The sequence below is a fragment of the Ursus maritimus genome, unplaced genomic scaffold (genome assembly GCF_017311325.1).
Source record: "Ursus maritimus isolate PB19 unplaced genomic scaffold, ASM1731132v1 scaffold_4, whole genome shotgun sequence".
NCBI lineage: Eukaryota > Metazoa > Chordata > Mammalia > Carnivora > Ursidae > Ursus > Ursus maritimus.
This window is the reverse complement of record NW_024426552.1, coordinates 57,659,975-57,677,421: the sequence shown is the minus strand read 5'-3', so window position 1 is coordinate 57,677,421 and position 17,447 is coordinate 57,659,975. Positions and strand designations below refer to the sequence as shown.

The 17,447-nt window shown below is 45.4% G+C and overlaps 1 protein-coding gene across 2 annotated transcripts in view; it reads left to right on the top strand.

The window, feature by feature from the left end:
* The window catches only part of DRD3 (dopamine receptor D3), a 33,026-nt gene extending 15,945 nt beyond the window's left edge, over positions 1-17,081 (top strand). The window contains exons 3-7 of one of the 2 annotated variants that reach the window (XM_040621708.1): positions 3,569-3,711; positions 11,040-11,236; positions 15,212-15,347; positions 15,447-15,494; positions 16,632-17,081. In XM_040621708.1, coding sequence (XP_040477642.1) covers positions 3,569-3,711; positions 11,040-11,236; positions 15,212-15,347; positions 15,447-15,494; positions 16,632-16,828 — 721 coding nt within the window. In that variant the 3' untranslated portion in view covers positions 16,829-17,081. Of the gene's footprint in view, positions 1-3,568; positions 3,712-11,039; positions 11,237-15,211; positions 15,495-16,631 lie in introns of both variants that reach the window. The other variant, XM_008708232.1, reaches the window with a different exon arrangement.
* The last annotated feature ends 366 nt before the right edge of the window (positions 17,082-17,447 follow it).

The window sequence follows — 17,447 nt, the reverse complement described above, 5'->3', positions numbered from 1 at the left end:
GAGGAGTCAGGGTCCCCGCAGGCCTCCGGGACTCCGCCGGACCGAGCCTTCCCTCCCTGCCTCCCCACGGGGCCCGGGGAACCAGCAGGTGAGCGGTGAACTTCTCACCCGGCCGCGCTGGCAGCTCTCGCTGCATTAGGGTGCCCTCCGCTGGCTAGTTCGGGAACGGCACCTACGTCTCCGACCCCCGCCGCTGGCTCCCCGGCGGTAGAACCCTGCGGGCGGGCAGGCGGGTGGGCGAATTCGGGGGCCTCGTTTATTCCAAGAGTTTAATCTTGTTCAGAAAACAATACGAAAAAAATCAAACGTAACAGTAATCAAACAATACGAAAAAAATCAAACGTAAATGTAGTTTCATCTTCCACTTTTTACCCACGTTAACAAGAATTTCTGACAAAATTTTCCTAAATGCAGACTTTCTCAAATTTGCGGGATTGTAAGACGCACATTTCTGGGGTCCACTCAGGAAGTATCTAATTAGAATAGCCAGAGGCGTGGCCTGGAAATCTGTATTTTCACAGGACGACGCCCCCCCCCCGTAATTAATAGAATCGAACTAATTGGGGAACATTCTGGGAATCCAAAGTGCTCTCAAATAGACACCACCCTTGAATGCCAGCTGTCCTGAGGAAGCCCTTGTCTCCACAAGGCCTCAGAGACTTCACAGTGCCCCGGAGAGGGCGTGGGGCACACAGGACAGACACTGGCCTTGGAGGTGGGAGACCTGGCTCTTCCACCACCAGCTGCGGGACCTTGGGTTCATCACGTAACCTCGCTCTGTCTCCAATTCCTGCTCTGTCAAGTGCAGCCCGCGGTGCTTACACGTACTGAGTTAACAGGAGCGTGGGAGGAGGTGATGAACAGTAAAGCGGACCTAGAACGACGGGCTCAGCGGCGTGCTTGTAGCTTGAAATGGGCAATGGTGGGAGTATTTATACCATGAAAATCGACAAATGGTACCAATCAGGACTGTTTTCCCCTGGAGAGCCAGTTCTCAGCTTTCAGCAGCACGCGGCGGAATGTATGGGGCGGTCAGGCTCTTTCTCACCAAAGGACATTATGTAAATCGAAGGCTGGGGCACAACGCTAGGTCTGGAGAGAAGGAAGTGGGTCATACCTTTCCTCCCCATCTCCCAACAGCTGTTTGGTCGCCATAGCCCTGTGGGTTCCAGGCTCAGCCTCTCTTCCAAGGCGCCTCAGGTATCACTGGGAGGGGCCAGACATCCTTGACTCAAAGCCCCAGCCCACTGCCCCAGCAGAGTCCGAAGTCCTGAGGAGAGTGACAAGCCTAGAGGAACACCAGGTGCTACTCGCCTGCTCCTTGATCACCAAGTTAGCGACTCAAGAGAGGATTTATAACATACGTGCATCAGAAGAGGGGAACTGAGGTCTCACGGGCCTCCGTTGGGGTGGGTGATGGGATCTTAATCTGACCTTATTAAAGATCTCTATTTCTCGCTCTTGAGAAAGAAGCCACGTCACACGTCATGGTACCAAGGCCAAGTCTTGCAGAGTCGGCCTCCATCTCGGCGCTCAGAGCTGATTCTGAAGCTGCCCTTGTGGGAATACGAATGCTAACATATGAACTTGAGGGCCAGATGCACAAGAGGTGATGCTTTAGGCAGTCGTGTGTGCCCCACCCGCTCCAGCCCAGGGTCTGTGCTTCCCTTCCTCAGCGCCAAGCCTTGAGGGACACAAGAGGAGCTGAGGAGGAGCCTGCTCTGAATCTGGCCTCTAGCTTCCCCGGACACGGAGAAGACAAAGAAAGCTTGAGCCTGTGTAGACACAGCTATACACACTAGATTCCTTGAGCTTGGCTAGGATTCGAATTGTCCTCTTAGGTGGAAGGCTTTCGGGATGCACGAGGCAAGCAATCAACAGCTTCTTACTACTTGTGTGGTGAAGGACCTCTGAGGAATACCAAGGCTACAACATGATTTATCAAGTAACAAATCGTACGGGAGCTATGTCTCTGCGGCCATGAGGCATGCAGTTGCCTCATTATTGAACTTGCCCAGTTCCTGGTTAAACCAGGCCCACCCAGGATAATCCCCCTTTTGATTAATTCAGTCTATTGATTAGTAATCTAATCACAGCAGTACCATCACGTGGTATTCTCAAGTTCAGCCTCCATTCAGTGTGGGGGATAGTACAGGGCAAGCAACTTGGAGGCCATCTTAGAATCTGCCTTTCTCAAGCAGTTTCCAGCTGGGGGGTCCAGGATGGAAAGGACATGATGATACCTACTTTTGGAGCCTGGCATCCGGGACCAGCCAGGAGGCCGTGGCCATCACGGAGAGCAGCCGGTAGGAAAGAGATGCATGGGTAAATGGGGAAGACATCATAAGTAAATGTACAGGACCGGCTATCTTTCTGCTCGGTGGCTGGCAATGCGTGAGAGGAGTTGCCACAGAAAAGACAATGTCCCATAACACAACTGTGCGTTGACCGTGCAAGAGCATGTGCTATAGACAAAATGTTTGTGGCTCCCCCAATTCGTATGTTGAAATCCTACCCTCCAAAGTGATGGTATTAGGAGGTGGGACCTTCGGGTGATGACGAGGGCATGAGGGTGAAGCGCTCGTGAATGAGATCAGTGCCCTTAGAAAGGAGACCCTGGGGAGTTCCTTCACCCCTTCTGCCCCGTGAGGGCACCGTGAGAAAGTAGCCATCTATGATCGAGGAAGCAGACCCTCACGAGACACCGAATCTGCCAGGGCCTTGGTCTTGGACCTCGCAGCTTCTAAACTGTGAGAAGTAAACGTTTGTGTTTAAGCCACCAAGTCTCTGCTGTTTTTGATACAGAAGCCTGAATGGACGAAGAGAGCATGAAAACTGGATTTGGAAATAAGCCTTCACTAGATATTACTCATCTCTATTTTTAAAATCTCTGCCACTTGACCTTCGGCTCAGGGCATGATCGTGGCGCTCCAGGACCGAGTCCCATGTTGGGCTCCTCCGCTGGGAGCCTGCTTCTTCCTCTCCCACTCCCCTGCTGTGTTCCCTCTCTCGCTGGCTGTCTCTCCGTCACATAAATAAATAAAATCTTAAAAAAATAAGTAAATAAAATAAAATAAAATAAAATAAAATAAAATAAAATCTCCACCACTTGGAATAGTTGTCACCAGGAGGGTTAGAATTTATATTAGGATACAAGCAGGGGTAAACATCCTCTTTGGGCACAGTTCTATCATTATCTGAAAAACTGTGGGAGAGAGTAAAGGCACACAGGCCAGCACCCAGACTCTTGGGGGTTCGGGTATGCGAGTACAAGTTTCAGGCACGCTGGGCCTCAACCACCACTGGCTGAGAAGCCCGCCAGCGGCCCAGGTTGTGGCTTTACTAATTTTGTTTTTTCACCCTTTCCCTGCTCAGGGAGTTCTTCATCTCTCTCAGCTCAACCTTTCTACATTTTCACTCAAATACCTTTTCTCTCTTTCTCCAACCAAACTCTTTTTTCCTGCCACATGTATCACCTAGATTAGTTCTCTAGGAACCTCTGTCCACTATTGGAACCATTCCCCCATCCCTTCGCTTCATACCCATCCGTCTCCCCTTCCTTTCGCAGGTACACCGCGGTGGTCATGCCAGTTCACTACCAGCATGGCACAGGACAGAGCTCCTGTCGGCGCGTGGCCCTCATGATCACAGCCGTCTGGGTACTGGCCTTTGCCGTGTCCTGCCCTCTCCTCTTCGGCTTCAACACCACAGGTAACGATGATGGCCCTCTGACGACACCCATGTGATTCACGGCACGCATGAGTGGCTCTGAGTGGTGCTTAGACTGGAAATTTCTGACCCTGATCAGCATACTTCAGAATCAAATAAGGATGCCATAGACTGCAAAGCTTTGGGTTTTGATTCAAGGTCAAAGCGGAACCTCATCAATTACTGGTGCATGAAGTTCTTCCCAGTTAGTGAAAAGTCTGGCCTACCTTTATTTTGAAAGAAATGTCATTGTATTCATGGGAAGCGATGTGCCAGTTAAAAAATTAAGCTAACTTAATAATTCAGGTGAGATTTGCTAATGAAAAGATGACAGTTCATAATGGACTTACAGTGCAAATAATACTATAAAAGCCCTCAAATGGGATCTATATTTCTGATTTTATACTAAACAAAAACCATTTCTGGCATTTGGGAGCTAGTATAGATCCCTAAGTTATTGGAGAGTATATTTCTTATATCTTAATATACAAAAATTCTGGCCGTGATGGTTGGCACATGGTGCATCGTCTATTGGACGGATGGATGGATGGATGGACAGATGGACGGATGGTTGGATGGATGGATGGACATATGGATTCATTAACAATGTGAATATCTGAGATGTTTGGTTTTTAGACATAAGACACTGATCCAGATTTACACCTCGTATGGATCACTGCCTTCTTGGGCTGTTCCATATACATTTCAGGCATTGAATGAAAACTACTAGCACATATAATAAAGTTACAGGTATTGACAATAAACACTGAGCATTTGCTGAGAACTAAATGAGTCATGTTCTAGTGTTCACCTGGATTTGTTTAATTCCTACTATCTTCCAAGTTCATTAGTTGCTGGTGTATGTGTACAAGTCACATAGCTGTGTATTTATATGTATGCAGATATTATACATAGCATACTGCATATAAAAACAGGCAAATCCTAACTTATGAATAGTCATCAAAGAGTCCTTTGCTGGCCAATGATATAAAAGTCAAAACACATTTAGGAAGACAGATAGAGGCTCTGGAGTGAAAAAAACCTACCTTCAAACTTCAGCTCTGCGACTTACCAGCCGTGCGCCTTGAACAAGCTACTTGACTTTTCTAAGTTTTCTTATTGACAAATTTAGGATAATAATACACTGAAGCATACACTTGAGCAAATTTAAATATATAGACTGGGTCTATATATTTAGTTGGAAACTTTCCAGCATTTATTTTTTTATATGGCCCCACCTACACATAAGCCCGTCAACTTCATTTCTGAAGCTGCATGTTGTGTTTGAACTCTTTATGATACGTGACATAATAATGTATGTATCCTACATCTTTACTTACTACTCTTTGGGGCTGTAATAAAACCATGTGTATCTTTGTATGTGCTTCAGGAGATTTTTCCAAGCAAATTTCAGCTCTAGGTAATGTTCACTTTAATTACCGACTTTAGAATCTGACACTACATATGATATAATTCCACTGTACTTGCTTCATAGAGCTTTTTTATGATTAAGTGAGGATTAAATTGGAATAACATATGTAGACCCGCCAAACACACACCACACGCTCAAGGTCGGGTTTCTTTGTCTGCTACATTGAGGGTTAAGTAGCTGAGTCATCCAACGAATATTTGCCTAGTTAACTCAGGGTGTTCCTAAAATATGATATTACTAGCATGTTTGCATTACTCATTACCCTTAGTTACTTTGTTGTTTTCACTGAACGATACTTTATATACACAAACATGGTCATGGACACACACATACTCCCCCCAAAGCAACATTCCCTAACACAACTCTAAGAGGCTGCCTGGCGTTAAAATACTATTTTTGATGAGTGTTAAATATGCTCTTTGGGTCCGTCTGTTAACTAAGCCATGTTCTAAATCTTAGTTTCTCTTTTTTTTTTTTTTAAGATTTTATTTATTTATTTGACAGAGAGAGAGACAGCCAGCGAGAGAGGGAACACAAGCAGGGGGAGTGAGAGAGGAAGAAGCAGGCTCCCAGCGGAGGAGCCCGGTGTGGGGCTCGATCCCAGAATGCCGGGATCACGTCCTGAGCCGAAGGCAGACGCTTAACGACTACGCCACCCAGGCGCCCCTAAATCTTAGTTTCTATACAAAAATACATTATTCTAAGTTGGAATCTGCAGTATGGGAACTCACTACCCCGGGAGACCAAGGCACTGCTGGCCCGTGGCCGGCAGCAAACCCCCACCAACATTCAGTCTGCCTCGTGGCTCTTCATATTCATTCTGGGAGGTTGGTGGGGGCTGTTCTACTCATTCTCACAGACACAAGCACACACACACCCTAGTAACAGTTAAAAACAGTCTCAAAATCTGACATTAGACAGAGTTCCCAGTTAATGTCAACATCAAAGTGCAGATGAATGATGAGCTAATTGCAGTGTTGTTGCCACCAGTGAGATCATTATTATTCCAGAAACAAAACTCAGAAAACTGTCTCTCCAAAAACATTTTCAAATATAGAATTGAGAAGGCAAAAACTGCCCGTGGCTCAGCGTGTACACTCTGGTTGCTCTCTCATCTCTTTCAGTCTGTCTCTTACTTTAAAGATGTACATGATTTATTCTGTTGCAACTTTTTTTAAGTCATTGATTGATTGATTGATTGATTGACTGCAGTAATCTCTACATCCAACGTGGGGCTCGAACTCACCACCCCAAGATCATGTTCTTCTGACTGAGCCAGCCAGGTGCCCCTCTCTCTCTTACTTTTAAGTTTATTAATAAGACTATAGTCTTAGCATCCAAGTCTCAGGTCCATTATAAAGGCCCGTGAATATCAGCTACTGCTATTGTTGTTATCGCCGTGTGTTAGAAAAGGCTTCTGTGCATCAAAATTGAACTATGCACCCACTCCAAAGAAAATCTGAGCAGCAGTAGTTCTGCTGGTGGTTATAGAGATCAGTCCCCTCATCCTAGGACACAGTTCAGGGAATTAGTGAGCAGAACTCGAGGCAAGGAAGCCCAGTCGTCCTTCTCTGCCTCGGTCTGACCTTCACAGTACAGCTTCATTATCTTGATGGATGTGGGTTCCTCTAGCACCTCTTCCATCTATAAGGAAGCTCCCAAGTTCATTCGAAAGCCCAATATAAATGACTTCACTCAGCCATTTGTTTGTACTCACCCTGAGAAAAACAGAGGAGAAAAGGGCAGGATACCACCAGTGACACCTGATAGCGGAAGTGGATGGATTTTCACTAAGCAGTGCCACACAGGGGAACTTTCTGGCAGAGTTCTTTTTAATGAAATGAGCTGCCATGTGGGATTGTGGGCTGCCAGACAACATAAGGCAGAAAAAAAGTTGAACTTCAGTTTCCTTCATCTCGGCATTGTTCTTATTGTCCGAGAAAAGGGCAACATGCATTTCTGGATATGCACATAAGGCAGGACCTTGGGTCACAGAGAGTTCCAAGGTTGGGGGACCTGGCTGATCAGTGTTGCCCCAGCTGCCAGCTGGGGCCCAGCAGTCTAGCTAAATACCCCCTCATTGACAGCATGGAGTATTGGTACTAGAGGAAACTCAAGAATCCCTGAATGGGCAGCCCAATCCTTTCATTTCACAGATACAAGACTAATAGTCTAAGTTTTCCTTTGAAACAAGGAAATGGAGGAGTACTATCTAGATGTGAGCAACAGAATCCCTCACCTGGCTTTCAGAACACCGGAGCTGGTGGAAGCCTGGTCGAGAAACACATCGTTAAAAGAATAACAGGCTCATCCTAAATCCGGATGCATCAGGCTCTCCTGTCTTCGCAAACAAGGGGAAGATAAATCCTTCCATGAGTTTTAGTTCATGAACCTGTCAAGTCAACCTGCTTTTGGCCTTACCCTTCATATCACTGTGGGACTCAAGTTCCCAGGCTAGCCCACAAAAGCCTCTTCCAACCCTTTACGGAGCTATTTAGTGTTTTTGTCACCCAGCATGGTGCCTGGAACAGACTAAGTACTCCATAAACTTTTGTTGAATGAATAAGTGGATGAGTTCTTCTTATCATCTTTTCTTCCTTAAGTGTTGAAATTAGTTGGGGTAAACATCCTCGATATCAGAGAATGAGGCATAAACCCCTGGTTTCCCCCATTATCTTCCAGCCAGTGACTGCTTATGTGCTTATGTAAAATGCTCATTTGTCCACTTCCCTCAAGTATTCGTCCTTCATGTATTCACCCAGTAACTACTGTACTAATAGCACAGGACTGTTCTGGTTAAATAGTCAAGACAAGGCAGCTCATCTCCTGGCGGGGGGGGGCGCTCACTACCCTCACCACCTCATCTGGGACACAGCAGAAAGAAGCTTCTGGAACTCCTGCCCCACCAATAGGACACATACCCAGACCAAGCCCAGTGGGATCCAGGACAGGGCCTCACTCACTGGCCACCAGCCTCCAGTGCCACTTTACCCGCTGACAGTCCTCGCAGGACTTCGCGGCCTGGAGAAATTGTGGGAGAGGCCACAGAGCTCAATCTAAGAATGGGCAGCAGTTTACTCGGATAAGAGAGGAAGGCAGGGATGACTGCACAGGCTCAGTGATGGTACACGGAGGGCCTTCGTGGCCAGCAATTCTGGAATAGCTCTGTGTTCTCTCTTCGCTCTTTCTTGGGTGTACACTTTCCATATTTTAAAGGAAAAATAAAGACTTGCCCGTAAAACATAAGGTATAAGGGGTTATCTAGACACACATAAATGCAGGTCTCCCTTCTACCATAGATCGCGAGCTGCCCCGTGACCGTCCCTGGAAGCAAACACTGATAATCTTAGAGATAATGCTTGAAACAAGTATGTGTGCATGTGTGGGTGTAGCTACTTTTTACATGAGTAGAAGCATATTATACCCACTTCTGCTCCTGGCTTTTTAAGAGTAGGAGTTAATACCCTTGGGTATGAAGGAGCGCCCTTGTCGGGATGAGCACTGGGTGTCGTATGTCAGTGTCGTATGTCAGTGATGAGTCACTAAACTCTACACCTGAAGCTAATATTACACTGGACCTTAACTAACTGGAATTTAAATAAAAACTTGAAAAAAAAAGTCAGAGTTAATATATAAGATCTAGAGGTCAGCTTCCCAGGACCCAGAGGAGAGGAGAGAAGGGCAGAAGGTGTATCTGGAGGAAGACGGGGGTGTACCTCGCACACCAGCAGAGGTAACCAGATGAACAGCGGGTATCTCTCCCTGCCACCGTCCTGGCCCCCTTCTCACCAGCAAAACGTGCTCAGACAGCTCCTCACAGGAGGCGTCTAAATCGTGGTCAGATGCTGACAACAGGGGAGCTGATTTCAGGAAGAGGGCCGATCACTGCCTGCATGACTCCTTATAGATGCAGAAAGAGCAGCAGCTGCCACCCTAACCTACCTCCAACCCCATCTCCCCCAGAACACCAGAGAATGCCCACCTGGTGACCACTGCTCGAAGTTTTATAAGCCATCTCCTAAAGGAGGCTGACGCAGACTTGGTGAGAAGACATTAATTTTACCTGAATTTTACCCTCCTCCCAAGACAATCAAAAACTTTGGGAGCAGCTCCTAAAGACCCTCGTGTCATTATAATGCCTTGCTGAGAACGGAGTACGCTTTTTTTTCTTTTTAACTATTAGCTGTTGCTCCTCTCCCTCCCCCAGAGGTACTGTTCTTTGTAACTCTCTACAGGTTTCCATTCCAAATGATACCGTGCCTTTTAAGTTCAAACAGCTCAGAGGAGGTATATAATAAATAATAATAGTAAAGAATAAATAGTGATAATAATAGCTACCGCTTATCCTCAGTTAGTCTCACAACCACTACACGAGACCTTATTTTTATCCTTCTTTTCAGATAATGAAGCTGAGGCTTGAATGTGCCCAGGTTCACAGGTAGTAAATGGCAGACCTGGGTCTCACACCCCAGGCCTGGCCTCTGTCTACCTCCAGTGAGGGGCCCATATGGCTGGCTGCCGCCCTCTCCCCGCTAGCTCACACCTGTGGCTGTATCTCCTGAGGCCAGATTTGGGGTTGTTGAGAATCCCCTGCCCTTTATGAAGATTGGTTGGGTGTGCCAACAGCCGTTGCTGACAGCGCTGGGCAAAGTGTAAATTTGCCATTCCCAGTGGTAGAGGGGGGTTAGTCAAAGTGGTAGAGGGAGGCGAGTCAAAATCACAGAAAGAACATTGGTTGTAAGGTCACAGTAACTGGAGAAACATATCCAGGCTCTGCCTCTTTCAAGCTATGGGATGCTGGGCCACTTACTGAACCTCTCTGAGCCTTAGTCTGCTCACTTGAGAATAGAGTCAGTAATGGCTCCCGTGCCGCATAACGTTGCCACAATGATTAGGTAAGATGATGTGTATGAAGTCCTTGGCACACCATCTGGAAGATATCAGCTTTCTTCCCTTTTCTCTTCTAGATGAGGCAGGTTACAGGCCCTATTCTGGGAAGAAAGGAGTTTCAACATCTGCTAGCAAAAAAGGCAAAACCACAGGGACTCTAAAGTGTAGCGACAGGTGCATTTCAGGTCATAAAGCAGGGACAAAGGTTCTCCTCATTTCACATTGTCCACAGTGGCAGTATCCTTAACAGCCCTCTCCCCATCCTACCCTGTCCAGTCCTGAGATTCCCTAAAAAACAGAATTGCCTGCATTCAGCCACCACCACCAGCCCTGCACCTCAGATTCAAACTGGAGACCCGGCATTCTCAACAAAGAAGCCTTCCTCTCTTTGCCTTCAACAACCCTTTAATGCCTCCACACCAGCAGGCCCTTTTGTGGGGGCTGCCTCGCTCCCAGGAGCCTCTGGCCTGTTAAGTCTGATGCTTCTCCAGCTTCCAGGCCACATTCCTCTGTGCCACTTAACGCAGCATTCAGGAAGATAGCCTGTCTGTCTAGACTGAGCCCTTCAAGGGCAGACGTGTTTGCAGCCCAGTGTAGAGCAGCGTCTGGCATGTAATCACTGCATAATTTTCTTTTTAAGGGAACTGTGAGCAACACAAGGATGAAGTGGACCTCCTCCCCTCAGGGTACTGACACTGACAACATAATATCCTGCATCCCCACAACTTAACAATCAGCCGTGTGTGCTAGCAACACTGAGGAGGCAAGCAAGGGTGGAGGGGCACAGGGGACGCAAGAGTCACTTCTGACTGAGGAGCTGGTAGAAGCCTCCACCAATGAGACAGCATGTGGACTGAGACACAAGGAGGGGGGAGGGGGACCCAGAACTCTTGCTTCCTGAAGCTCCATGTGGATTAAATGGTGGAGACACCACACATGGTGTGGGGCCATATTGTGTGCTCCCCACTGATGTGTCCTGCTTGGCTTTCTCTTTTTCTCTCATTCACAGGAGACCCCACTGTCTGCTCCATCTCCAACCCTGACTTTGTCATCTACTCTTCAGTGGTGTCCTTCTACCTGCCCTTTGGCGTGACTGTCCTCGTCTATGCCAGGATCTACGTGGTGTTGAGACAGAGGAGACGGAAACGGATCCTCACTCGACAGAACAGTCAGTGCATCAGTGTCAGACCCGGCTTCCCTCAACAAGTAAGCACCTCGGCGGGGCAGAGGGAAAACAGTGCCCAACCCTGGAGCTTCCCAACCTTGTGTCCAGAGCACCTGCTTTCGCTCATGCTGCCACACTGGACACACACATCTCACACGCACCTTCTAATCTGCTCATAGTGGCTATGCTTCAGAGTAGGAAATCAAATCCAAAAGGTGCATCGTGAGTCTTCCCTAGAGCTCACGTTGCTTGGCAAGATGATAGGATAGTTTCTGGACTTCTTCTGCTTTCCAGCAAAGTTTTTCATTGCCCCCAAAGGGCCGACGGTACAAATATCACACCGGATTTGCAGTTTTAGGGTGGCAGCTGTACCATGCACTGCTGATAGGTCCCCAGGATTAGCTTTTTAGGAGACCACTTATTCCAAGAATCACTGGGGTCCATGGAAAGCTCTTTTCCTTACTAGGTCTGCCCCTGTGTCAAAGTGCTGACCAGCTTATGAAATGGAATGCTGATGATGCATGTTCTTGGGCCTTTCGAGGCTCTGAGAAGGAGAGCTGCCTCAGCACCAATCTTCCCTTTGCTTGGGCTGGAAAGTCTGTGTCTGGCACATGCTTGCAATCTGCTAGGGAAGGGACAGCAGGAGTATTATACAGCCTCTGCCTTCATGGCATTGAGAATCTAGACAGGCAGATAAAGCAGCCCTCTACCCAAAGTTAACTCACAGCCCCAGGATGTTTGTGAAATAAGATGAAGACAATTAAGCACCGAAATAGAAGTGCCATAGAGGTTATGAGAGAAGAGGTCAATATGCTCAGGAAAGGGCTTCACGGACAGAGTAAGAACTGAATTTGATCTTGAAGGCAGGTCTAGTTTGGATGGCTAGATTAATTTATAATGACCTGAGTGAGAGTCAGTCTCTCAAAGTTGAAGTCCCACGGTTTGGGTAGAACTAGAATATTGGTTCCCATGAAACAGGAGGTAAGGACCTGAAACTGAGGTTATGAACAAACATTGAGGATATTCAAAACATTGGCATCTGTATGGTTCCTCCATGTAGACCTTAACCTACCACTGTTTCTCCTTCAACCCACCCTAGTCTTCCTGTCTGAGGCTGCACCCCATTCGGCAGTTTTCAATAAGGGACAGATTTCCTTCAGATGCCACGGGGCAAATGGTAAGTAAGCCATCTTTGATTATAGGAAAAAAATAAGATAACTTTTCTCAACACTCTGACTTGACTTGCTTCCACTTCTACCCCAAAATGCAATGGCCCCAATCCCTTACTTGTATCTATTGTATATAACAAATGTGAGATCCTGATTTGAGCTTCAGAATAGGAATCACCAAATGATATGCAGAAAGCATATCACTATTGAGCTAGATCCCAACGACTGGAGCCAGTGACTCTTAGACATGGTGTGAGGGTGCCATCCAGAATCACTTGCCTAGAGGGAACAGGGTGTCAATGGAACACACATGGGAGAGCCAAGAAAAGCAGAGAATAGAGGCTAATGTGAGACTTTCAAGTGCTCTATTTCCCACTATATATGAAGGAAAACCAAAAAAAAAGTCATGGTCACCCTTATCCTTGTCCTTTCAATTCAAGCCAGCCCTGCATCCCCAAGCAAGCTGAGTGCAGAATGGAAGTGTTAGAAGATCAATATTCTTCTCCCTGAACTCCAAGAAAATGTTAGGAATAACATTTTAAGAACTCATGAAGGTCTGAGCTTTTTCCAATCTCTGTATAGCTAATTAACCACTTTTTACACAGGCCCACTATAGCAGTTCGAGATTCTTACTGTAAATAATTTTTTTAATAGGCAAGAATTTTCGAGTTGCCTATAGCAGAGGCCAAAAGGAAAAAAGTGGAGACTACTAAAGAGAGAATAGAGAAGCAAGAGACTGGCATAGCCAGGAGTTTGGAGAAATAGGTTCTGTCCTACCATCTGGGACTGGAGGGCTCTGCCAGCCAGACCCAAAAGAATCCAGTGTTTCTTCATGCCAGTCATGGAGGTAGTGATGAAGGTTTGCAGAGAGCTGAAAAATACACTCACAAATGTATAGTCTGGGAAGGATCAATTTTCTTCTTTAGGATTGAATTTCCACATCTGTAAAATAGAGACAAGTTATACTAGATCAATGTTCTTAAACCTGAGATTTCATAAGGACAGTCAAGAATTTGTCTCCAGTCCCTTAGTTTCCGAAAGAATGCATTTGAAGTTAAATATCAACACTTTTAGAAGATTACTAGATGCCAGCACAATCATAATCTTGGTTATAAATGGCCATTCATGTAAAACACAATATGCTTGTATTAATTATTTAAAAACCCCATCAAAATGAAAAAAATTTTTTAAATTATATTATACTAGAATCCCAATGAATACCTCTGTAGAGCATATGGTATTTTAAAAATGTCATATCGTTTTAAAAGGCCCATTGCTTTGATTCATTCAACAGTGTTTCTGAGTGTGCAGGGTGCACTAGCACTGTGATTCCTGGAACTAAGGAGAGAGTAGTGAGCATTCTTGGTTGTTGACACTAACATATAGACAAAGGAATTTACTGGAAGGGTACCAAGTAGCTCAGACTCAGTCAGAAGGCTGGAGAATAACTTCAGATGAAGTTGTTCATGCCTAAGGAAGAATCTGGTTGGAAGACCTACCATCACTGCTAGACAAATTCTGACGTGTCCAAGCTTCACCAGCTCCAATTCAAGGTCTTAGGTGCAAATCTCCAATGGGCTAGGCTTGGTTTATGTGCCAGAGCTCTAGATGACTGGTGGGGATGTGCAGAGAGTGAATATATGGCTTTTATGACTTCAGTAATAGGAGCTAAGGGGTCCTGCCCGCTACTCAGGATTGACACAGTGTCTGATTCTTCAAACATGGAGAGAAGTTCAGGTGTTGAGCACCCACACATCCCCACCAAATACCAGAAACGTCCACATACTCACAGGGTCTACTCATCCTAAACCTATTTTTCCCAACTTCTTCTTTTCCCAACTTCTGTTTTACAAATGAGGCTCAAAGATATTTAATTAACTTGTCCAAGGATCCATCTAATAAGTAGGAAAGTTGAGATGGAAATCCTGGGTTTTCTTTTCCTTTCCTTTCTTTTCCTTTCCTTTCCTTTCCTTTCCTTTCCTTTCCTTTCCTTTCCTTTCCTTTCCTTTCCTTTCCTTTCTTTCTTTTACTTTTTATTATGGAAAATTTCAAAAATAAAAAAGTAGAAAGACAAATATAACAAATCCTTCAGTAGCCGTGAGCCAGCTTCAGCGATTAACTTGTGGCCAATCTTATTTCATTTCATCTGCACTCCCACCTACCCTCATCCATGCCTACTGGATTCGTATGAAGCAAATCCCAAACATCATAACATTTCAGCAAAAATATTTCTGTGACGCTCTCTAAGGAAGACTCTTCATAAATTGTATAATCACAATACATCACCCTAAGCAAATAAATAACTCCCTAATATCATTACATATCCAATCAATGTTCACATTATCCCAATTGTCTTGTAAGTTTTTCATAGTTGGTTATATGAATCAAAATTCAAATAAGACCCATACTTTGCAGCTGGTAAATGGGATTGTTGTTGTTGTCGCAATCTATTTGTTGGAAAAAACTGAGTCATTTGTCTTACAGAGTTTCCCACATTCCAGATTTTGTGATTTATATCTTAGTAGAATCATCTCACGTGTTCCTCTCTATATCCAGCTCATTCTAAGTCTAAAAGGCCAGGCTATAATCGTATACTACCCTCCTGAAGGGATTACTGTGATTCTCAACTGTTCTATATCTGGTAGGTGTTTTTTAGTTTTGAAGACAGAAGCAGATTTCACGTACCTTAACTTTTCCTGATCCCCTTACTCTCAGATGTGCCCTCAGTAGATTTCACAAAATGATGATTTCCTCAAACTTCTTTGCATGCTCTTTCCTTTTCAGGAGCATTCGGAAGATAAACAGTATCCCCAGAAATGTCAGGACCCCCTCTTGTCCCACGTGCAGCCACTCTCCCCTAGCCAGGCACACGTGGAGCTGAAACGCTACTATAGCATCTGCCAAGATACTGCATTGGGGCGACCAGGCTTCCAAGAAGCTGGAGGAGAGTTGAAAAGGGAAGGGAGGACTCGGAACTCCCTCAGCCCCACCATGGCACCCAAGCTCAGCTTAGAGGTTCGAAAACTCAGTAATGGCAGGTTGTCAACATCTCTAAAGCTGGGGCCCTTGCAGCCTCGTGGAGTGCCACTTCGGGAGAAGAAGGCAACCCAGATGCTGGCCATTGTGCTTGGTGAGTTTGGGTCATGTTGAGTTGGGTTGAGTTGGGTTGAGTTGGGTTGAATTTGGTTGGGTTAGGTTGAGTTTGGTGCAGCTGGCAGAAATGGAAATCCAATAACTGTGATATTTATAAATGTTTGCGATTCAGTTGAGAAGGGTTTGCATATCCATGTTAACTCTGGTGAAAATTCAAAAGACCTGGGCTGAAATTATGAAATATAAAATTGGACAAGTGACCTAAGTGAATTGCGTTTATCCATTGTGTTTGTTGTCTATCACGTGAAAGTATAATGGATAAATCAAATAATAAATAAGATAATAATTAAATAAAAGTGTCTGGCACATATTGGATATGTAATAAAGGCTTACTTATTCAAAAATATTAAGTGAAAAAATAAGGATGCAAAAAACTGCTGTCATATGGTGTGATAACATCTAGATTATTTCAAATACAGAGAAAGAAAAACATGAAAATTAATTCACCAAGATGTCAAAAGTGATTGTCTTTGAGTGGTGGGTGGTTATTTTTCTTCTTTCTACTTTCTTGCATTTCCCAAGTTTTCCATAATGTACAAAGTCAGGGTTAGTTTTATAGTAGAAAAAGAGAAAATTTATTTAAATAAAGAAAAAAATTGATAAGTCATAGAGAGCATATAGAGTTAGTGAAGGCAATTCCTCCTGTTCACTGCCACTGGCAAACCTCGCGCTCTTGTATCTCAGGGACTTTATGAGAACACCTGGATGTAATCTCAACAGGAGGAACTGTCAGTCATGTCTTTAAGGTCTTCTTCCCAATGGTGCCTAGGATCATGTCTTGCACAGCTAGACATTAAGTAAATATTTGAATTGAATTGAGAAGTAGAAAAGACTAGTAAAGAGCTACCTAAATATCAAACTAGAAAATCGATTTAGGAACAAAGGCCTGAGATGAATCAAAGATGTAAGCATGTAATTTTCTCATCCAAAAAGAAAAAGGAAAAAAAAGTGGCTAATCACACCTACTTCGTAGGGTTGGTGTAAAAATTAAATGGGTCTGTAAAATTCCAGCATGGCGGCTGGCACAAAGCAAACAACAGTGAGTCATTTTCATGTTACAACAAAAGGAGTAAGCAAACCCTTTATCCAGTTTCTCTCTTCCTTTGCAACCCAGGAGCCTTCATTGTCTGCTGGCTGCCCTTCTTTTTGACCCACGTTCTCAATACCCACTGTGGAGCCTGCCACGTGTCCCCAGAGCTTTACAGCGCCACCACGTGGCTGGGCTACGTGAACAGCGCCCTCAACCCCGTGATCTATACCACCTTCAATGTCGAGTTCCGTAAAGCCTTCCTCAAGATCCTGTCTTGCTGAAGGAGAGGGAAGCATACTCCCTGTGCCCACCCTTAGCTGCCAGGCCATTGAGCCACTGGCCAGGGCCTGCTCAGAACGACTGTGCTGTGTTCTCTGGCGTGGGGTAGGAAGAAGACTCCTGGAGCCAGGACCTCCCCGAGGAGCAGGTGTAACCAACTGCTTCTTCCTAAACAGAATGCTCTACCCAGCCCCCCAGCTAAAATCTGACTTCATCCTGGCAGTCTTCAAGTGGTTGGGAGGTCCCCGAGTGACAAGCAATAATTCAGAAAGAAGCTGATAAAACATGACTCTACACACACACACGCAAAGTTGTCATCAGAGGCATGATTCATCACAGTGAAGGAAAAATGAACAGATCTCATAACTGTCAACTCGCCGGGGTCCTTGGAATCTCAGCCGGTAAACTGTCTTGCAGAATAGCCAGTCTCTCTTCCTTCAAGCTTCTAATTAAACTATCAGGCTGACCTTGTACTGTTGTGGGCCCTTTTGGTCATTCCTTTTGTTCACGCTCTGCTGAATTGTAAAGGCACGGCCCATGCTTCTACCTCTCTGTTGAATCTGGCTGCAATTGGTGAGGGAAATTCCTCACCCTGAGGGAGACATGGTCCCACATTGGGAC